Here is a 22,296-nt window from a genome sequence, read left to right on the forward strand (position 1 = left end):
TTAGTCAAGCTGTCTTCCCAAAAGCACCATTTTTAATTCATTAAAATGTGAATGAATATCCAAATGCACCCCCCCCTCCATATCCTAAGTTTTGGTCTACACACCAGGGTACAACTTTCCATCTTACAGATTTACATGTGTTTTCCACAGCCCACATCTGGGTGAAAAACTGCAAGGAGCTGCTGCCTTCATCCTTTAACACGTCTCGCTTCGACACGCCTTTGCAAGGCACCGCGTGGTTGTACAACTTTAAAACCACCAACGAGCCCTTCCTCTCCAAGGTGAGCAAACGCGCTATTCTCGATATGAGTCTTGATCAACGGGAAAGACGGCGTTCGCATTGATAGACCGTTGTCGCATGTCTGCGTGAAGCAGCTGAGGTCACACGCTGATGATGCACATAAAGCAGCAGGCGCTCCATAACAGCTGCATAACAAGATAGCCTCTATTATTTAATCACCTTTTAATGGGAGGCATTTCCTCTTGGCAGTTTATCGTGTATTTGAGTCAACGGAAATGTAATCACTGAAGTCCTCACCATAAATCTTTTTGGACTTAATATAAAATGTGCAATTCATTAGGTACTCCTGCACAATCTAATGAGATACATTTGTATCATTTTGAACCCACATGCAGTAGTCACAACATTGTGGCTTTGTACATTTCTATTACTTCGATTATGGTTTTAACTGCAAGTGAAACAAAAGTATCCTTTTAAAAGTTGTGTTAAATTCATCAAAACATTTTTTTGCACCTTTCTAAATAATTTTCCTGACTTCTAATAAACTCTACTGCCACTTTATTATGATAATAATGTTTTAATATTACAAATAAAATACGATTCATTTTTACAACTTTGCAGAATAAGAAATCTTATGAAAATATATTTGTTGTCATTTTAATTCAAAGTTCAAAGAATTGTTGTAATAAAGAAAAAATATTCTAAAATCTTATATTTTGAGAATTTATGTATTTATACAATTTATGTGTGTGTGTGTGTGTGTGTGTGTGTGTGTGTATATATATCATATTTGTGACAAATCTATTATACTCGATCAACTAAATACTGGAAAGTACATTTATAGTGAAGGGCTCTGCAACCCAAAATGTTGAAAGAGCCATATTGGACCAAAAAATCTGGAGCCGCAAGAAACTAAAAGCTTCAGCTATATTATCAAAATGACTGTGTCGCAGGCTGACGCAAATATTCGTTGTAATATTTATTTACACATTTTTACAACATTGGAAAACTTCTCAGAGGGTGAGATAACTCCTGGAAATGACTGGCTTAGAAGGGCCAAAAGTATAGATGTGTGTGTCCAAGTTAAAGGAAATAGCAGGCTGTCTTCTTCTAATGGATTTATTACAATCTTTGTAAGCTGGATAACGTTTGCTGTGGTCTATAACGGCACACAAACAACTATCAGAAATGCAGCCAATATTACATACAGATAATGTCATGAGACATGGAAATATAAATCAAGGAAATAAGTAAAGGAAATTAAATGAGCTCAAATATACCTACAAAGGAGGCTTAATGATGCAATATGTACATACAGCTTGCCTAAATAGCATGTTAGCATCAATTAGCTTGCAGTCATGCACTGACAAATATGCCTGATTAGTACTCCAACAAGTCAATAACATCAACAAAGCTCACCTTTTGTGGATTTACGCACAGCATAAAACGTTTGGTGGACAAACTGAGACAAAGGAGTGGCATAAAACACGTCTTGCTGTGGCAGTGTCGAGAAAGTTGTACATGTAAACAAACTACAATGAGTTCAAGGACCGCAAAATTAGTAAGACAAAACGGCGCTCGCCAAAGACTCATCAGTGAAGCATGTTTAATATAAACAGTGGGATTTCTAACATTTAGGAAGGTTTGTGTCATGTTTGTCCTCCTACAGAAACCATAATAAAACAAAAAATATATTTTTCCCCTTATCTTTTTCCATTTTCATACACAAAGCTCTAGGGAGCCACTCGGGCGGCGCTAAAAACCATGGGTTGCCGACCCCCAATATAGGGTAAAACACTATTTTGATAATGAGGTAATTTTACAAAAATATTTTTTTACTCAACTGTAATAAATTCATCAAATGATGAAGTCTTACTATTACGGGGAATTTTTTTAATTTGCTAACAAAAAGGTAACTATAAAATTGCCACAGACAGAAATTTCGATGGGCTTGCTATGTATGCTTTAAACCTCTGGAAGCTAAAAGCTAAAACGCTAGCAAAAAATGTCAGCATGCTAACGTGAGTTTGTTATAATGGGAACAGTTACTATACTTACAAGATGGCAACAAGTCTTAAAGTCCATCATTTTTTTATTTGAATGATCAAAATATGTTAAAATGCTAGCATAAACATTAGCATGTTAATGTTAGCATGAAAACATAGAAACAGTTAGCATACTTCTCAAATGTTGCCAAATATAAAAAGCCTTGCTTTTTAAGTTTGAACAAATAAAGCCATGCTTTTTAGGTTTAAACAAATAAAATTAACAAACATACCAGGGTAAAAATATTATCACGCTATTGCTAACATGACAACATCGGAGAAGTTAGCATACTTAAGATGGAGACAAGTATCAGAATCCATGATTTTTAGTTTCAAATCAATAACAGTAGCTAAAATACAAACATAAAACGTTAGCATACTTCCCAAATGGCGCCAGATGTTAAAAGACATGATTTTTAAGTTCAAACAAATAACATTTGCAAAAGTATTAGCAATAAATGTTAACATAATAACATAGGAAAAATTAGCATGCTTCTAGAATGGCTATAAGTATTTAAAGCAATGATTTTTAAGTTTAAACAAATAGGGGGGGGGGGGTTACCCACATATGCGGTCCTCTCCAAGGTTTCTCATAGTTATTCACATCGACGTCCCACTGGGGTGAGTTTTTCCGTGCTCTTATGTGGGCTCTGTACCGAGGATGTCGTTGTGGCTTGTGCAGCCCTTTGAGACACTTGTGATTTAGGGCTATATAAATAAACATTGATTGACTGATTGATTGAAAATTATCTAAAATTATCACATAAAACCTTGACATGATAACATAGCAAAAGTTAGCCTACTTCTAAGATGGTGGCAAGTATCTAAAGCCATGATTTTTAGTTTTAATCAAATAAAATTGGCTAAAAAGCTAACATGCTAATATAAGATGAGTTAGCATACTGGCGTTGTCTTGTACAGGAAGTCCCATTCAAACACAATTGAACTTTTTCCCTTCCTCTCAGATAAAGACAAAGCAGCGCTACGTGTGGACAAAGAGAGAATTCACAGAGGAGGGAAGACCTCTTGGAGAGCTAGTGGATCAGGTTAATTTTCACCATCATAAACATTCATTACCCAACGTTACCATTCATAAGTCGTGTACAGTAAAACACTGATTAAATCACACTGCTTTAGGACTAGCATAAAAGTAGCACTCCTTAATAATTGTGCCTATTATCTACTCGCATGTGTTTTCTCGGCTGCAGGGCATCTCTCGCGTGAAGAGCAGCTGCGACGTAGTTGGGGCGGTGATGAAGGAGCTGAGGCTGCAAAGCGGACAGCCGGACAGCGTTTTCCGACTGGCCGTAGCTGTGGACGGCGTCAACGCCCTGTGGGGACAGTCCACCCTCAAGAAACCAGACCATAGTGCCGTAAGGACAAAATCTACTTGTGACGTCCTCGGCTTCACATGACGTGCTCTCATGCTCCTCACCAGGTGAATCCCGACGAGCTGACTCTGATTCATAACCTGAGGAAGCTGATGAGGAATGACTGGGTGAGAAGAACACGTGACATTTTAGTGTTGCTTCCGTCCTTTTCTAACATTCACTTTCTTGTTGTAGACGGGAGGCGCCATCATCACCACTTTGTCCTATACTGGGGCTGTCTACCCTATCAAAAATGCCTACCTGCCTCAAGAACTGCTGGGAGAGGTCAGTGTTGTGTTGTTGTAGCTCGGGATAGGTACTGAATTCTGTGCTTTTTTGGCACCGACCGAATCCCGCCGTTCCTACAAGGCACCGATTATGGTAAATCAAGAGTGCTATGTTACGGTACCTGTGATGCATGTGACGTCACGCCCGGTTGCCGACTCTTTGCTCTTCGACACTTGGTGGTCACTCCAGCAGCTCTGAGAGCGGACTCTGTCAAACTGCCTGTAGGTGATGTTGCAATTTTCAATGCCAACAAGGAAATTGACTCCAAAAATGCTCCTACGTAAGTAAAGCAAGGCTCGACTTTTCAAAATATGCGCTAGCTTGATGCTAATATACATTGGCTCTTCTATTAACATGCTACTGATTAGCATTAGCAATTTTACATGGCAATTTCACCACTTCCTAATTTTGTTTATAAAAACTACAACTAAAATGCACGTTACAATCAAACAGCTGGAATAAGTACAACACTTACAGTATTAACACTTTTTAGGGCACAACAAAAAACTCACTATACATTACTGCCATCAAAACCCTTAAGACCTACCTCTTCTCGCTGGTCTTTAACCTGAGCTGAGACCGCCCAATAGGCCACCATTTCTAGTCCCCCCCCCACCCCCCTCCCTCGCTTTACTTTTTTTTCAATTTGTCGCACTTTTATTATTTCATTATTTTTATTTTGCAATTTTACTTTTTTATTCCAACTCTTTTACCGTATTGCTTTTGCACTATCTTGTTGAGCTCATTCATTGTTTATGTTTTTTGTTTGTTTTTGTTTTGTTTTTTGCTCTATGCTTTTTAACCTGTAAAGCACTTCTGCTATTAAAGGCCTACTGAAATGCGATTTTCTTATTCAAACGGGGATAGCAGGTCCATTCTATGTGTGATACTTGATCATTTCGCGATATTGCCATATTTCTGCTGAAAGGATTTAGTAGAGAACATCGACGATAAAGTTCGCAACTTTTGGTCGCTGATAAAAAAGTCTTGCCTGTACCGGAAGTAGCAGACGAGTAGCGTGACGTCACAGGTTGTGGAGCTCCTCACATCTGCACATTGTTTACAATCATGGCCACCAGCAGCGAGAGCGATTCTGACCGAGAAAGCGACGATTTCCCCATTAATTTGAGCGAGGATGAAAGATTTGTGGATGAGGAAAGTGAGAGTGAAGGACTAGAGGGCAGTGGGAGCGATTCAGATAGGGAAGATGCTGTGAGAGGCGGGTGGGACCTGATATTCAGCTGGGAATGACTAAAACAGTAAATAAACACAAGACATACAGGTAAAAGCCAGTAAATTAGAATATTTTGAAAAACTTGATTTATTTCAGTAATTGCATTCAAAAGGTGTAACTTGTACATTATATTTATTCATTGCACACAGACTGATGCATTCAAATGTTTATTTCATTTAATTTTGATGATTTGAAGTGGCAACAAATGAAAATCCAAAATTCCGTGTGTCACAAAATTAGAATATTACTTAAGGCTAATACAAAAAAGGGATTTTTAGAAATGTTGGCCAACTGAAAAGTATGAAAATGAAAAATATGAGCATGTACAATACTCAATACTTGGTTGGAGCTCCTTTTGCCTCAATTATTGCGTTAATGCGGCGTGGCATGGAGTCGATGAGTTTCTGGCACTGCTCAGGTGTTATGAGAGCCCAGGTTGCTCTGATAGTGGCCTTCAACTCTTCTGCGTTTTTGGGTCTGGCATTCTGCATCTTCCTTTTCACAATACCCCACAGATTTTCTATGGGGCTAAGGCAGTGGCTCTCAAACTTTTTTTGTCATCCCCCACTTTGGACAAGGGGGAGTTTTCAAGCCCCACCTGCCCCCATCGCCCCAACAGAGCGCTAATGCCAAGCTTTAACATTTTCAAATTTATTGAACATCAAGTTGTATACATTCAAACTCAATAACATAAAATAACATCAAGTTCAATAATAAATAAAATAACTGTGCAGCTGTGGTATAACTTGCATCAAGTTCAATAATAAATAAAATAACTTCCATCAAGTTCAATAATAAATAAAAAAAACTGTTATAACTTGCATCAAGTTCAATAATAAATTAAAAAAGTGTTATAACTTGCATCACGTTCAATAATAAAATCACAAAAACTGTTATAACTTGCATCAAGTTCAATAATAAATCAAAAAAAGTGTTATAACTTGCATCACGTTCAATAATAAATCAAAAAAGTGTTATAACTTGCATCAAGTTCAATAATAAATCAAAAAAAGTGTTATAACTTGCATCAAGTTCAATAATAAATCATAAAAAGTGTTATAACTTCATCACGTTCAATAATAAATCAAAAAAAGTGTTATAACTTGCATCAAGTTCAATAATAAATCAAATAAAAGTGTTATAACTTGCATCAAGTTCAATAATAAATAAAACAAAAGTGTTATAACTTGCATCAAGTTCAATAATAAATTAAAAAAAGTGTTATAAATTGCATCAAGTTCAATAATAAATCAAATAACTTGCATCAAGTTCAATAATAAATACAATAAAAGTGCCACTTTGCAATCTTTGCAAAAAAAAAGGAGGAGCTATGCATTTGGCAAGACAGGGCAAGTGACAGCACTTTCCCCCAGGAGAGCCACCTTGCTTCACTGTGAAACAGCACGGCTGTATGATCAGCTCCCATTTCCTCACACAGTGCAGAGAACAGTCGCACTTTCAGTGGTCGTGTTTTGATCAAATTTACCGCGCTCACAACATGTAAAAACCTCATTGAGTTCGGGGCTGAGCTGCCTTGACGCGAGTGCTTCCCAGTGAATGACACAGTGTGTGCCCGTCACATTTTTGTTTCTCTGCAGGTGCTGGCTCTGGCTCGACAACCTTTGAGGTGCGAGTCACAAATGTATATATTTGTGTAATTGTGGTCCACACATTAGCCTGCTACCCATCCGCGCGAAAGTTTGTTCCGCTTAGCCACGCCCCCATTAGTAACTGTTGCTATGTCTGTCAAACTTTCGCTCGTACCGAGAAATATAAAGCCTACAGTAAAAATAAGTACCGGTAATTTCCATTTATTTATATAGCGGATTTCACAGACAGAATCACAAAGTGATTTACATTGTGTATAGAAAATGAAAGCATAGTAAAAAAAATAATCTAAGAATATAATAATTAAAAAAAATTTTTTAAGTGAAATTTCCTCCCGTTCCTTGCGCCCCACCTGTCATGTCTCTATTCCCCACCAGTGGGGCGCGCCCCACACTTTGAGAAACGCTGGGCTAAGGTCAGGGGAGTTGGCGGGCCAATTTAGAACAGAAATACCATGGTCCGTAAACCAGGCACGGGTAGATTTTGCGCTGTGTGCAGGCGCCAAGTCCTGTTGGAACTTGAAATCTCCATCTCCATAGAGCAGGTCAGCAGCAGGAAGCATGAAGTGCTCTAAAACTTGCTGGTAGACGGCTGCGTTGACCCTGGATCTCAGGAAACAGAGTGGACCGACACCAGCAGATGACATGGCACCCCAAACCATCACTGATGGTGGAAACTTTACACTAGACTTCAGGCAACGTGGATCCTGTGCCTCTCCTGTCTTCCTCCAGACTCTGGGACCTCGATTTCCAAAGGAAATGCAAAATTTGCATGGTTGGGTGATGGTTTGGGGTGCCATGTCATCTGCTGGTGTCGGTCCACTCTGTTTCCTGAGATCCAGGGTCAACGCAGCCGTCTACCAGCAAGTTTTAGAGCACTTCATGCTTCCTGCTGCTGACCTGCTCTATGGAGATGGAGATTTCAAGTTCCAACAGGACTTGGCGCCTGCACACAGCGCAAAATCTACCCGTGCCTGGTTTACGGACCATGGTATTTCTGTTCTAAATTGGCCCGCCAACTCCCCTGACCTTAGCCCAATAGAAAATCTGTGGGGTATTGTGAAAAGGAAGATGCAGAATGCCAGACCCAAAAACGCAGAAGAGTTGAAGGCCACTATCAGAGCAACCTGGGCTCTCATAACACCTGAGCAGTGCCAGAAACTCATCGACTCCATGCCACGCCGCATTAACGCAGTAATTGAGGCAAAAGGAGCTCCAACCAAGTATTGAGTATTGTACATGCTCATATTTTTCATTTTCATACTTTTCAGTTGGCCAACATTTCTAAAAATCCCTTTTTTGTATTAGCCTTAAGTACGGTAATATTCTAATTTTGTGACACACGGAATTTTGGATTTTCATTTGTTGCCACTTCAAATCATCAAAATTAAATGAAATAAACATTTGAATGCATCAGTCTGTGTGCAATGAATAAATATAATGTACAAGTTACACCTTTTGAATGCAATTACTGAAATAAATCAAGTTTTTCAAAATATTCTAATTTACTGGCTTTTACCTGTGTATATACTCTATTAGCCACAACACAACCAGGCTTATATTTAATATGCCACAAATTAATCCCGCATAACAAACACCTCCCCCCTCCCGTCCATATAACCCGCCAATACAACTCAAACACCTGCACAACACACTCAATCCCACACCCCAAAGTACCGTTCACCTCCCCAAAGTTCATACAGCACATATATTCCCCAAAGTCCCCAAAGTTACGTACGTGACATGCACATAGCGGCACGCACGTACGGGCAAGCGATCAAATGTTTGGAAGCCACAGCTGCATGCGTACTCACGGTACCGCGTCTGCGCATCCAACTCAAAGTCCTCCTGGTAAGAGTCTCTGTTGTCCCAGTTCTCCACAGGCCAATGGTAAAGCTTGACTGTCATCTTTCGGGAATGTAAACAATGAAACACAGGCTGTGTTATCCGGCACAACAGTCAAGGGGGTGCATTCTACGGCGGGGGTGCGTTATCCGGCACAACACCTGCCGCAATACACCGCTTCCCACCTACAGCTTTCTTCTTTGCGGTCTCCATTGTTCATTGAACAAATTGCAAAAGATTCACCAACACAGATGTCCAGAATACTGTGAAATTTTGCGATGAAAACAGACGACTTAATAGCTGGCCACCATGCTGTCCCAAAATGTCCTCTACAATCCGTGACGTTTTCAGCAGGATATTTTGCGCGAAATTTAAAATTGCACTTTAGTAAGCTAACCCGGCCGTATTGGCATGTGTTGCAATGTTAAGATTTCATCAATGATATATAAACTATCAGACTGCGTGGTCGGTAGTAGTGGGTTTCAGTAGGCCTTTTATGAGGTGTTCTAAAACTTTTGACTGGTAGTGTTTATTTGGAATAAATTCACAATATAGCAAAAAAAAAAAAAGGCTTAATATTAGGATAATTTTGAAAGAAATCAGGTCAGGATATTGGAGAAAATGGTTTAGTTTTTGCTTGACTGAAAGGATAACAACACTTTTTTGTCTATAATTCACAATCTTTATGTAAGATAAGAACATACACTACCGTTCAAAAGTTTGGGGTCACATTGAAATGTCCTTATTTTTGAAGGAAAAGCACTGTACTTTTCAATGAAGATAACTTTAAACGAGTCTTTAAAGAAATACACTCTATACATTGCTAATGTGGTAAATGACTATTCTAGCTGCAAATGTCTGGTTTTTGGTGCAATATCTACATAGGTGTATAGAGGCCCATTTCCATATCTGAGACTGGCCAATAAAAGAAAAAGATTAAGATGGGCAAAAGAACACAGACATTGTACAGAGGAAGACTGGAAAAAAAGTGTTGTGGACGGATGAATCCAAGTTTGAGGTGTTTGGATCACAAAGAAGAACGTTTGTGAGAAGCAGAACAACTGAAAAGATGCTGGAAGAATGCCTGACGCCATCTGTTAAGCATGGTGGAGGTCATGTGATGGTCTGGGGTTGCTTTGGTGCTGGTAAGGTGGGAGATTTGTACAGGGTAAAAGGGATTCTGAATAAGGAAGGTTATCACTCCATTTTGCAACACCATGCCATACCCAGTGGACAGCGCTTGATTGGAGCCAATTTCATCCTACAACAGGACAATGACCCAAAACACACCTCCAAATTGTGCAAGAACTATTTAGAGAAGAAGCAGGCAGCTGGTATTCTATCGGTAATGGAGTGGCCAGCGCAGTCACCAGATCTGAACCCCATTGAGCTGTTGTGGGATCAGCTTGACCGTATGGTACGCAAGAAGTGCCCATCCAACCAATCCAACTTGTGGGAGCTGCTTCTAGAAGCGTGGGGTGCAATTTCTCCAGATAACCTCAACAAATTAACAGCTAGAATGCCAAAGGTCTGCAATGCTGTAATTGCTGCAAATGGAGGATTCTTTGACGAAAGCAAAGTTTGATGTAAAAAAAATCTTATTTCAAATACAAATCATTATTTCTAACCTTGTCAATGTCTTGACTCTATTTTCTATTCATTTCACAACGTATGGTGATGAATAAGTGTGACTTTTCATGGAAAACACAAAATTGTTTGGGTGACCCCAAACTTTTGAACGGTAGTGTATATTTTTTTGTGCATTCTATCTAGTAAATAAACACAAATAAATGACAGCTACCAATAGAGCAAATGGAAGTTTCTCTATTTTGCCCAAAAAGATGCTCTAAAAACATCGAAACACCCCCATCAAGGTTTTATATTATTGCTGTAAGTATATATATAATGTACTGACATTCATAATATTTACATACTTTGCTTATTTTAATGATACGACGGCACATTCATTTCATAGATACATCACAACGTTCACTTATTATTTCAACAACACTACTACTAATCATGCCAAACTTCATGAGAGACAACACGCATAATAAAATAATCACTTACTGTACAATGTCTGCTCTCACTGGGACACTGATTTATGGTGTGTTAATATCTTCCCGTTGAGATGAAGAATTAACCCTAATCCTCACAAAGTGTTAAAAAAAGCATGTGTCTTTCTTGCCATCTCCGGTCTAAGTTAAATGTCACAGATGACCAACTTCTCGGTATATGGCCACACCCTTCTACTATCCAGGTGAGGTGATTTGTCATCTCGAATTAACTTTCACCAGTTAACAGATGATCAAGTTGCAACAACTGTGTATGCCAATATCGTTAGCTCTCTGTGATCACGGTGCCTCTAAAAATAGTTTGTCTGCATTAGTGCTCATAATAACAATATCGCTAATACTTGGTGAATATTCAGGTCACAAGATGTAAATGGAGTATTGTTAGCGTTTTTTAAGAGGGATTTAGAGGCGAAATTGATTGCTCCCATTACTTGGAACGAGCCGATTATTACAAATTAGAATGAAGTAAAACATAAGGATTGTGAATGATATGCAAAATTGAAAAAAAAAATGCAGTTCTACTTTAAATTGTAATCCTGGGGAAAAAAAAGTATTTTACTATAAGGCGATTTTATAACATTTTGAACCTTACAAAGAAAATGTTTACATTTTAAGAAAAGTAATTTTATGAAAATTTTTGTAAGAATTAAATTGCTGTTCGTGTTACAAAAGCACCTCAAAATTATATTAGTAGGTAAAATATAAATACAAACATGTAGATTTGTATTATGAATAATAATTTCAATGCAGCTGAGATAGGCTCCAGCACCCCCCGCAACCCCAATAAGGGACAAGCGGTAGAAGATGGATGGATGGATGATAATACTGAGAATCAAATTTGAACCGTTACGGTACCAATTGCCAGTACCTGGGAATCTACCCGGGTACCTTATTGCTGAGTACAACAAATTTTTGGTACTTTTGTGTTTGTTAATAAATATAAATTGTTTTTCATAATAAAATGTATTTTTCATTTAACCATTTAAATATTTGCTAATTATGATAAATGCTGTACATTTATTATATCTTGTTTTATCATCATATTATCTAACATTAAGTTTCAATAACAGTTGCAAGTCCAAGAAGTTAGATGGCAGTAGTGTATAATTTATGGTGGGGGGTTTTTCACCCTTAAAAAGTGTTGATACTGAAAGTATTGTATTTATTACGCACCAGCTGTTTGATTGTAACGTGCAGCTTAATTGTACTTTTTATTAACACATTTGGAGGGGTTGAAATCGCCATTTAAATTAGCTAATGCTAATCAGTAGCATGCCAACAGCAAAGCGAATGTGTATTACCATCAACCTAGCACATTTTCGTAAAAGTTGAGCCTTACTTTACTTAAGTGTCTTTTGGGTGGTTTATTTTTTGCTGGCATTGAAAATTGCAACATTACTTGTGTACACTAGTGTACCGTGAGATATAGTCTGGTGTGCCGTGGGAGATTACGTAATTTCACCTAATTGGGTTAAAAATATTTTTTGCAAACCAGTAATTATAATCCGAAAATGTGCTGTTGTTGAGTGTCTGTGCTGTCTAGAGCTCAGGCATATCAGTAGGTGGCAGCAGGTAGCTAATTGCTTTGTAGATGTCGGGAACATGGTTTGTCGTGATCACAATATGCGGGAGGCAGCGTGCCGGTAAAAAGGTATCCAATGCTTAAACCAAAAATAAACAAAAGGCAAGTGCTGCCAAGAAAAGGCATTGACGCTTAGGGACGGCTATGCTAAACGAAGCTAAAACTGAACTGGCTGCAAAGTAAATAAAAACATAATGCTGGACGACGGCAAAGACTTACAGCGTGTGGAGCAGCAGACGGCGTCCACAAAGTACCGTATTTTTCGGACTATAAGTCACAGTTTTTTTCATAGTTTGGCCGGGGGTGCGACTTATACTCAAGAGCGACTTATGTGTGAAATTATTAACACATTACCGTAAAATATCAAATAATATTATTTAGCTCATTCACGTAAGAGACTAGACGTATAAGATTTCATGGGATTTAGCTATTAGGAGTGACAGATTGTTTGGTAAACGTATAGCATGTTCTATATGTTAAAGTTATTTGAATGACTCTTACCATAATATGTTACGTTAACATACCAGGCACGTTCTCAGTTGGTTATTTATGCCTCATATAACGTACACTTAATCAGCCTGTTGTTTACTATTCTTTATTTATTTTAAATTGCCTTTCAAATGTCTATTCTTGGTGTTGGGTTTTATCAAATAAATTTCCCCAAAAAATGCGACTTATACTCCAGTGCGACTTACCCTGTATATGTTTTTTTTCCTTCTTTATTATGCATTTTCGGCCGGTGCGACTTATACTCCGAAAAATACGGTACATCCGTACATGACATGACAATCAACCACAAAATAGGAGCGCAAGACAAGAACTAAAACACGACACAGTAAAACACCAAAAAACTCAAAATAAGTCACGGCGTGATGTGACAGGTGGTGACAGTACACCTACTGTGAGACAAGAGCTATAGTGATGCATGCTTGGTTGTGGTTTGAAGTCATATCCAACAATTGCGACGACTTTTTACTGTCAATATCGGCTGCTGAGTTTAATTTTTTAATGTTTTAATGTGTGCTTCCGCATTTTTTCGATGAAAAAAATGTGCCTTGGCTCAGAAAAGGTTGAAAAACGCTGACTTAGAGGTAGTTTGGATGAGTCTGCTTTCAGTGCTGCTGGAGTGATTGCCAAGTGCCGAAGTGCAACGAGCCGGCTGAGTCGGCAACTGGGCATAATGTCACGCGAAATCCAGGCATCGTAACATGGCACTGTTAGATTTCATAATATTATGAAGACAATTTTTTGGGAAAAAGTAATTTTACAAAAATCGTGTCTTGCTGAAAAAAAGAGTATAAAGTTGTAGTATTACGGTCTAATCAAATTTTATCGCCGACAAATCGTTGCAGCCCTAATTAACATATGTGATGAGGATGCGCTTACTGTAGTTTCTTTTGACCTGTGCTAAAGTTATAGTGTTGAATGTTAGTTGATGGTAATAATCCTTTTCAGAGGGGATTTGACAACATGGATCCGTTCATCCCGGTGTCGGTGCCCTATTACAACGAGAAGGAGTTTGAGAGCTGCTATCTGTACTACTTGGACCGCAATTGGCTGCAACATCCTAAGAGTAAGAATCACTGCTAAACACTGCCATGTATCGAGTGTGCTTTCATCGCATACTAATATTACTATTATTACTATCGTTTATTTCTCTTTTCAGGCCGAACAGAGGATGGCAAGAAAGAACTGCTCTTTTTGACCGACAGGAATCCATCGCTAATGGACAGAATCTGTGCTTTCTTATGAAGACTCAGATTTTAAATACAAATGTCATACTAAAACATCCGCCCTATTGAAATGCAGAAAGTCAATATTCACATCTACCTGTATTCATGTGTCTGTAAATTATTCATTTATCATGTTTGCTAATAAAATGTTGAAAAGTTGTTTTAATTATGCTGTTTTAATGTAAGTTCAGCTGTATGTATTATTACTGAAATCAGTTTTTTAAGATTGCCACCATACAAAGATCTACACAAAGCTTTTATTGTAATTGCCGTCAATACTTTCAATTCACTTTTATTATTTTATAAGAACAGAAGAATCTTTATTAAAAAAACATGCACAAATTGAAATTATTCAACACTTAAATCTCTGTATCACCTTCAGGTCTGTCGATATAGTTATTTTCATTTTATAAGTTTTATGCCCTTTTTGTCGAAACTGTGTTTTTATGGCAAAAAAACAAAATTTGCAACATTTTCGCTATAAGATATTTCAAAATATTTGAGGTGAAGTAATTGGAGCCATTAATAGGTCAATGATTCATAACATTCATTTGAATTCATTATTATTTTTTGAGCAATGACAGTTTAAAAAAATCTCACTAAAAGGGCCTTACTCATTTTTTTATTGTTTAAATGCTTAAATCTTAAGAACTATTGATTATACTTTTTTTTTTTAAATGTACTTTTTTATTTTATGCCCTTTTTGTCAATGTAACTTTGTTTTTTATACGGCAAACACAAAATACACTATTTACCCATCAAAAAAAATTCAAAGTGGAATATTTAATGTGAAGTAATTGTAGCCTTGAATATGTCAATAATTCATAACGATTTGAATTCACATTTTGAGCAATGACAGCTTTAAAGAAAACAGTCTGTATGGCAGCTTTGTGTTATTGGATTTAACATTGCAACTTTTTCACATTACATTTTATACATTTTTACATTTATATATATTTTTTGAATGTGCCACGGGGTGTTAAAAATTAGATACGGTCCACAAATGGCCCTCAGGCCACACTTTGGATACCATGGTTGGCTACGAATTATAGCAAATGGCCTTGCCTGTGGGCGGGACTTCCGGGACAAGGACAGGAAGTGACGTATATTGTTGACAACAGGTTGTTCGAGAGTTGCCAGGAAATGAGAGAGCTAGGAGATTGAGCTCGTTGTGCTAAAACATTGCATTTTGTGACAAAAATAAAGACGAACTGGGCCTCTAATTCCTTGGAATGTTGCAATATTTATAAATTTAATGCGCTTCCTGTTAAGTCACGAGAGAAACAGCACCACCAAGTGGCTTGTTTGGGTATTACATTGCCTGTGCAGTGACAGGTCACATGACTTCGCTGACCCAAAACACTGCAAGCTCCCTGTAATAAACTGCCGGAAAAGACAGTTTGGGTTAATTAGGCGTTTTAAATCGAAGTAAATTACCTAATAATGATTTGTGTGTGTTGTTTTTTGAAGTTAAAAGTAATTTCTGGACTCACATGATATTACGGGGGTGGCCAAAGCGCGCCTGTTGAAAAATGTGGCTGCCATTACTTAGTGCGGTGTTGCTAGCAGCTGCTTTTTACATCACAACAACGTCCTCCTCTTCAGGTAAAATACATGTTTTCCTCATATTGTTAAAAATCACACGTTAATCTTTCTCTTCTCCCCTCGGAAGGCAACGCGTGTGTTTCCAGAAGCTTCGGCCATGACTCGGTGGTGTGTGAGTGTAATTCCACGTACTGTGACAGCGTGGGCTCCGTGGTGCTCCCACCGGTGGGTCACTACGCCTCCTACCTGAGTAGCAGGCAGGGCAGCCGGCTAGAGGCCAGCCAAGCTCCCGTCAGGCTCAACAGCACCGGGGGTGAGTCATCCACAGCATTTAAACTTTATCATCCATTCCTATACAATAGTAACATGTTCTACTATAAAAAAATATTAAAAAAAACATTAAAAAGATCAAATTTTAAGAGCAAATAGGTGAAATGCAACGAGGAAAAAGTTGCAATGTTGAATTTAACAATTAAAAACGGCCATGCAGCAACAATAAGTTTCTTCAAAACTTATTGCTCAAAAAAAATAATGAATCAAAATCAATGCTTTTATGAATTATTGACCTGAAGAAGGCTCGACTTATTTCACATCAAAATTTCCACTTTAAAATATATTTTTTGGGAAAATATTACATATTTTGTGTTTTTGTCACATAAAAAATCATGCTAATTGTTTTTTTCTTTAAAATGTATTGCTCAAAAAATAATAATGAATCAAAATCAATGCTGTTATGAATTATTGACCTACAGAAGGCTCGACTTATTTCACATAAAAATTTCCACTTTAAAATATATTTGTAGGGAAAATATTACGTATTTTGTGTTTTTGCCACATAAAAATCAAACAAACAAAAAAAACAATGAAAAAATTATAAAAAACGTATAATTCATGAATGGATCTGAAGCAGGGGCGTCAAAACTTTTTCCGAAAAATCTAAGCATGCGGGCGCCATTTTGATATTTTTTCATTTTAAAAAAACAATACAATATATAGATTTGTTTTTTACTTTTCAAGTTTGGGAGCGGGAGCCCGGAAGGGTGTCAGTCATAAAAATGTAAAAAATATGTCACATATACATTTTTGTATTCAACGCTTAAATTTGTAGATCAACTTAAGGTCTACTAACGAGAAAAAGTTGCAATGTTGAATTTGATAATTAAAAACTGCCGTGCAAGCTGTTTTTTTTTCCTTTAAAACTTATTGCTCAAAAAATAATAATTAATCAAAATCAATGCTGTTATGAATTATTGACCTAAAGAAGGCTAGCCTTAATTTACATCAAAATTTACACTTTAAAATAATTTTTTAGGGAATATTTTACGTATTTTTTGTGTTTGCTACATAAAAATCATGCAAGCTGTTTTTTTTCTTTAAAATATATTGCTCAAAATATAATAATGAATCAAAATCAATGCTGTTATGAATTATTGACCTAAAGAAGGCTCGACTTATTCCACATCAAAATTTCCACTTTAAAATTCCTTTTTCAGGGAAAATATTACGTATTTTGTGTTTGCCACATAAAAATCATGCAAGCTGTTTTTTTTTCTTTATAACCTATTGCTCAAAAAATAATAATGAATCAAAATAAATGTTGTTATGAATTATTGACCTAAAGAAGGCTCGACTTATTTCACATCAAAATTTCCACTTTAAAATATATTTTTAGGGAAAATATTACGTATTTTTTGTTTTTGCCACATAAAAATCAAGATTTTCTTTGACAAAAAGGGCATTAAAAACGAACAAACAAAAAAACCAATGAAAAAAAAAAAAAAACGTATAATTGACAAATGGATCTGAAGGAGATCTGAAGCAGGGGCGTCCAAACTTTTTCCACTTGAGAGCCAATAACTGAAAAATCAAAGCATGCGGGGGCCATTTTGAAATATTTTCATTTTAAAAACCAATACATTATATAGATTTTTTTTACTTTTCAAGTTTGGGAGCGGGAACCCGGAAGGGTCTCAGTCATAAAAATGTTAAAAATATGTCACATATAAATTTTTGTATTCAACGCTTAAATTTGTAGATCAACTTCAGGTCTACTAACGAGAAAAAGTTGCAATGTTGAATTTAATAATTAAAAACTGCCGTGCAAGCTGTTTTTTTTCCTTCAAAACTTATTGCTCAAAAAATAATAATGAATCAAAATCAATGCTGTTATGAATTATTGACCTAACGAAGGCTCGACTTATTTCACATCAAAATGTCCACTTTATAATATATTTTTAGGGAAAATATTACGTATTTTGTGTGTTTGCCACATAAAAATCATGCAAGCTGTTTTTCTTTCTTTAAAACTTATTGCTCAAAATATAATAATGAATCAAATTCAATGCTGTTATGAATTATGGACCTAAAGAAGGCTCAACTTAGTTCACATCAAAATGTCCACTATAAAATATATTTTTGGGGAAAATATTGCGTATTTTGTGTGTTTGCCACATAAAATTAAGCAAGCTGTTTTTTTCTTTCTTTAAAACTTATTGCTCAAAATATAATAATGAATCAAAATCAATGCTGTTATGAATTATTGACCTAAAGAAGGCTCCACCTATTTCACATCAACATTTCCACTTTAAAATAAATTTTTTGGGAAAATTATTATGTATTTTGGGTGTTTGCCACATAAAAATCATGCAAGCTGTTTTTTTTCTTTAAAACTTATTGTTAAAAAAATAATAATGAATCAAAATCAATGCTGTTATGAATTATTGACCTAAAGAAAGCTCGACTTATTTCACATCAAAATTTCCACTTTAAAATTCCTTTTTCAGGGAAAATATTACGTATTTTGTGTGTTTGCCACATAAAAATTATGCAAGCTGGTATTTTCTTTCTTTAAAACGTATTGCTCAAAAAATAATAATGAATCAAAATCAATGCTGTTATGAATTATTGACCTAACGAAGGCTCGACTTATTTCACATCAAAATGTCCACTTTATAATATATTTTTAGGGAAAATATTACGTATTTTGTGTGATTGCCACATAAAAATCATGCAAGCTGTTTTTCTTTCTTTAAAACTTATTGCTCAAAATATAATAATGAATCAAAATCAATGCTGTTATGAATTATGGACCTAAAAAAGGCTCAACATAGTTCACATCAAAATGTCCACTATAAAATATATTTTTGGGGAAAATATTGCGTATTTTGTGTGTTTGCCACATAAAAATCATGCAAGCTGTTTTTTTCTTTCTTTAAAACTTATTGCTCAAAAAATAATAATGCATCAAAATCAATGCTGTTATGAATTATTGACCTAAAGAAGGCTCCACCTATTTCACATCAACATTTCCACTTTAAAATAAATTTTTTGGTAAAATTATTATGTATTTTGGGTGTTTGCCACATAAAAATCATGCAAGCTGTTTTTTTTCTTTAAAACTTATTGTTCAAAAAATAATAATGAATCAAAATCAATGCTGTTATGAATTATTGACCTAAAGAAAGCTCGACTTATTTCACATCAAAATTTCCACTTTAAAATTCCTTTTTCAGGGAAAATATTACGTATTTTGTGTTTGCCACATACAAATTATGGAAGCTGTTTTTTTTCTTTAAAACGTATTGCTCAAAAAATAATAATGAATCAAAATCAATGCTGTTATGAATTATTGACCTAACGAAGGCTCGACTTAGTTCACATCAAAATGTCCACTATAAAATATATTTTTGGGGAAAATATTGCGTATTTTGTGTGTTTGCCACATAAAATTAAGCAAGCTGTTTTTTTCTTTCTTTAAAACTTATTGCTCAAAAAATAATAATGCATCAAAATCAATGCTGTTATGAATTATTGACCTAAAGAAGGCTCCACCTATTTCACATCAACATTTCCACTTTAAAATAAATTTTTTGGTAAAATTATTATGTATTTTGGGTGTTTGCCACATAAAAATCATGCAAGCTGTTTTTTTTCTTTAAAACTTATTGTTCAAAAAATAATAATGAATCAAAATCAATGCTGTTATGAATTATTGACCTAAAGAAAGCTCGACTTATTTCACATCAAAATTTCCACTTTAAAATTCCTTTTTCAGGGAAAATATTACGTATTTTGTGTTTGCCACATAAAAATCATGCAAGCTGTTTTTCTTTCTTTAAAACTTATTGCTCAAAATATAATAATGAATCAAATTCAATGCTGTTATGAATTATGGACCTAAAGAAGGCTCAACTTAGTTCACATCAAAATGTCCACTATAAAATATATTTTTGGGGAAAATATTGCGTATTTTGTGTGTTTGCCACATAAAATTAAGCAAGCTGTTTTTTTCTTTCTTTAAAACTTATTGCTCAAAATATAATAATGAATCAAAATCAATGCTGTTATGAATTATTGACCTAAAGAAGGCTCCACCTATTTCACATCAACATTTCCACTTTAAAATAAATTTTTTGGGAAAATTATTATGTATTTTGGGTGTTTGCCACATAAAAATCATGCAAGCTGTTTTTTTTCTTTAAAACTTATTGTTCAAAAAATAATAATGAATCAAAATCAATGCTGTTATGAATTATTGACCTAAAGAAAGCTCGACTTATTTCACATCAAAATTTCCACTTTAAAATTCCTTTTTCAGGGAAAATATTACGTATTTTGTGTGTTTGCCACATAAAAATTATGCAAGCTGGTATTTTCTTTCTTTAAAACGTATTGCTCAAAAAATAATAATGAATCAAAATCAATGCTGTTATGAATTATTGACCTAACGAAGGCTCGACTTATTTCACATCAAAATGTCCACTTTATAATATATTTTTAGGGAAAATATTACGTATTTTGTGTGATTGCCACATAAAAATCATGCAAGCTGTTTTTCTTTCTTTAAAACTTATTGCTCAAAATATAATAATGAATCAAAATCAATGCTGTTATGAATTATGGACCTAAAAAAGGCTCAACATAGTTCACATCAAAATGTCCACTATAAAATATATTTTTGGGGAAAATATTGCGTATTTTGTGTGTTTGCCACATAAAAATCATGCAAGCTGTTTTTTTCTTTCTTTAAAACTTATTGCTCAAAAAATAATAATGCATCAAAATCAATGCTGTTATGAATTATTGACCTAAAGAAGGCTCCACCTATTTCACATCAACATTTCCACTTTAAAATAAATTTTTTGGTAAAATTATTATGTATTTTGGGTGTTTGCCACATAAAAATCATGCAAGCTGTTTTTTTTCTTTAAAACTTATTGTTCAAAAAATAATAATGAATCAAAATCAATGCTGTTATGAATTATTGACCTAAAGAAAGCTCGACTTATTTCACATCAAAATTTCCACTTTAAAATTCCTTTTTCAGGGAAAATATTACGTATTTTGTGTTTGCCACATACAAATTATGGAAGCTGTTTTTTTTCTTTAAAACGTATTGCTCAAAAAATAATAATGAATCAAAATCAATGCTGTTATGAATTATTGAACTAAAGAAGGCTCGACTTATTTCACATCAAAATGTCCACTATAAAATATATTTTTAGGGAAAATATTAAGTATTTTGTGTGTTTGCCACATAAAAATCATGCAAGCTGGTTTTTTCTTTCTTTAAAACATATTGCTCAAAAAATAATAATGAATCAAAATCAATGCTGTTATGAATTATTGACCTAACGAAGGCTCGACTTATTTCACATCAAAATGTCCACTTTATAATATATTTTTAGGGAAAATATTACGTATTTTGTGTGATTGCCACATAAAAATCATGCAAGCTGTTTTTCTTTCTTTAAAACTTATTGCTCAAAATATAATAATGAATCAAAATCAATGCTGTTATGAATTATTGACCTAAAGAAGGCTCCACCTATTTCACATCAACATTTCCACTTTAAAATAAATTTTTTGGGAAAATTATTATGTATTTTGGGTGTTTGCCACATAAAAATCATGCAAGCTGTTTTTTTTCTTTAAAACTTATTGTTCAAAAAATAATAATGAATCAAAATCAATGCTGTTATGAATTATTGACCTAAAGAAAGCTCGACTTATTTCACATCAAAATTTCCACTTTAAAATTCCTTTTTCAGGGAAAATATTACGTATTTTGTGTTTGCCACATACAAATTATGGAAGCTGTTTTTTTTCTTTAAAACGTATTGCTCAAAAAATAATAATGAATCAAAATCAATGCTGTTATGAATTATTGAACTAAAGAAGGCTCGACTTATTTCACATCAAAATGTCCACTTTAAAATATATTTTTAGGGAAAATATTAAGTATTTTGTGTGTTTGCCACATAAAAATCATGCAAGCTGGTTTTTTCTTTCTTTAAAACATATTGCTAAAAAAATAATAATGAATCAAAATCAATGCTGTTATGAATTATTGACCTAACGAAGGCTCGACTTATTTCACATCAAAATGTCCACTTTATAATATATTTTTAGGGAAAATATTACGTATTTTGTGTGATTGCCACATAAAAATCATGCAAGCTGTTTTTCTTTCTTTAAAACTTATTGCTCAAAATATAATAATGAATCAAAATCAATACTGTTATGAATTATGGACCTAAAAAAGGCTCAACTTAGTTCACATCAAAATGTCCACTATAAAATATATTTTTGGGGAAAATATTGCGTATTTTGTGTGTTTGCCACATAAAAATCATGCAAGCTGTTTTTTTCTTTCTTTAAAACTTATTGCTCAAAAAATAATAATGCATCAAAATCAATGCTGTTATGAATTATTGACCTAAAGAAGGCTC

General features: G+C 35.0%; 2 protein-coding genes across 3 annotated transcripts in view; both read left to right on the forward strand.

Moving 5' to 3' along the window:
- Positions 1-14,186, forward strand: part of dap3 (death associated protein 3) — a 28,084-nt gene extending 13,898 nt beyond the window's left edge. The window contains exons 7-13 of the mRNA XM_061982903.2: positions 151-281; positions 3,252-3,332; positions 3,495-3,659; positions 3,725-3,784; positions 3,852-3,941; positions 13,743-13,860; positions 13,954-14,186. Of these exons, the coding sequence (XP_061838887.1) occupies positions 151-281; positions 3,252-3,332; positions 3,495-3,659; positions 3,725-3,784; positions 3,852-3,941; positions 13,743-13,860; positions 13,954-14,039 (731 nt within the window). The 3' untranslated portion in view covers positions 14,040-14,186. The remainder of the gene's footprint in view (positions 1-150; positions 282-3,251; positions 3,333-3,494; positions 3,660-3,724; positions 3,785-3,851; positions 3,942-13,742; positions 13,861-13,953) is intronic.
- Positions 14,187-15,343: 1,157 nt separating this feature from the next.
- The window catches only part of gba1 (glucosylceramidase beta 1), a 28,556-nt gene continuing 21,603 nt past the window's right edge, over positions 15,344-22,296 (forward strand). For both annotated transcript variants that reach the window (XM_061982923.2, XM_061982924.2), the window contains exons 1-2: positions 15,344-15,625; positions 15,693-15,878. In XM_061982923.2, the coding sequence (XP_061838907.1) occupies positions 15,553-15,625; positions 15,693-15,878 (259 nt within the window). In that variant the 5' untranslated portion in view covers positions 15,344-15,552. The remainder of the gene's footprint in view (positions 15,626-15,692; positions 15,879-22,296) is intronic.

This window comes from Nerophis lumbriciformis, linkage group LG21 (assembly GCF_033978685.3).
Source record: "Nerophis lumbriciformis linkage group LG21, RoL_Nlum_v2.1, whole genome shotgun sequence".
In the NCBI taxonomy this organism is placed as follows: domain Eukaryota; kingdom Metazoa; phylum Chordata; class Actinopteri; order Syngnathiformes; family Syngnathidae; genus Nerophis; species Nerophis lumbriciformis.